Source organism: Manacus vitellinus, unplaced genomic scaffold (genome assembly GCF_001715985.3).
Source record: "Manacus vitellinus isolate BGI_N305 unplaced genomic scaffold, ASM171598v3 scaffold_201_pilon, whole genome shotgun sequence".
Taxonomy (NCBI): Eukaryota; Metazoa; Chordata; class Aves; order Passeriformes; family Pipridae; genus Manacus; species Manacus vitellinus.
The window spans coordinates 9,805-10,232 of record NW_021939412.1 but is presented as its reverse complement, the minus strand read 5'-3'; the positions used below and the strand labels follow the sequence as shown (position 1 = coordinate 10,232).

The following is a 428-nucleotide window of genomic DNA, read 5'->3' as shown; positions in this document are numbered from 1 at the left end:
GTTTGCTGTGGCGCTCCAGGAAGTCGAACCAGTGCTGGCCGGTGTTGATGGCGTCGCCCTCCCCGCTGGGAATGTCCTCCCTGCAGGCCGACTTGAGCTGCTCCAGGTCCTCGGCCGTGATGTTCTGGGCCAGCTCCTCCAGCAGGACGCGGTACTCGGCCATGGCTGGACAGACAGGGACACACGTGTCACACACGTGTCACACACGTGTCGTGAGTGTCACACACGTGTCATCAGTGTCACACACGTGTCATCAGTGTCACACACGTGTCATCAGTGTCACACCATGGCTGGGGGACACACATGGCACACACGTGTCACACACGTGTCATCAGTGGGGTCACACACGTGTCATCAGTGTCACACACATGTCATGGGTGTCACACCAGCTCCTCCAGCAGGACGCGGTACTCGGCCATGGCTGGGGG

General features: G+C 60.5%; 1 protein-coding gene across 1 annotated transcript in view; it reads right to left on the bottom strand.

Annotated features, from left to right (window-relative positions):
* PEA15 (proliferation and apoptosis adaptor protein 15) overlaps positions 1 to 196 on the bottom strand; it is a 2,992-nt gene extending 2,796 nt beyond the window's left edge. The window contains exon 1 of the mRNA XM_029959473.1: positions 2 to 196. Within this exon, the coding sequence (XP_029815333.1) occupies positions 2 to 163 (162 nt within the window). The 5' untranslated portion in view covers positions 164 to 196. The remainder of the gene's footprint in view (position 1) is intronic.
* Between the last annotated feature and the right edge of the window lie 232 nt (positions 197 to 428).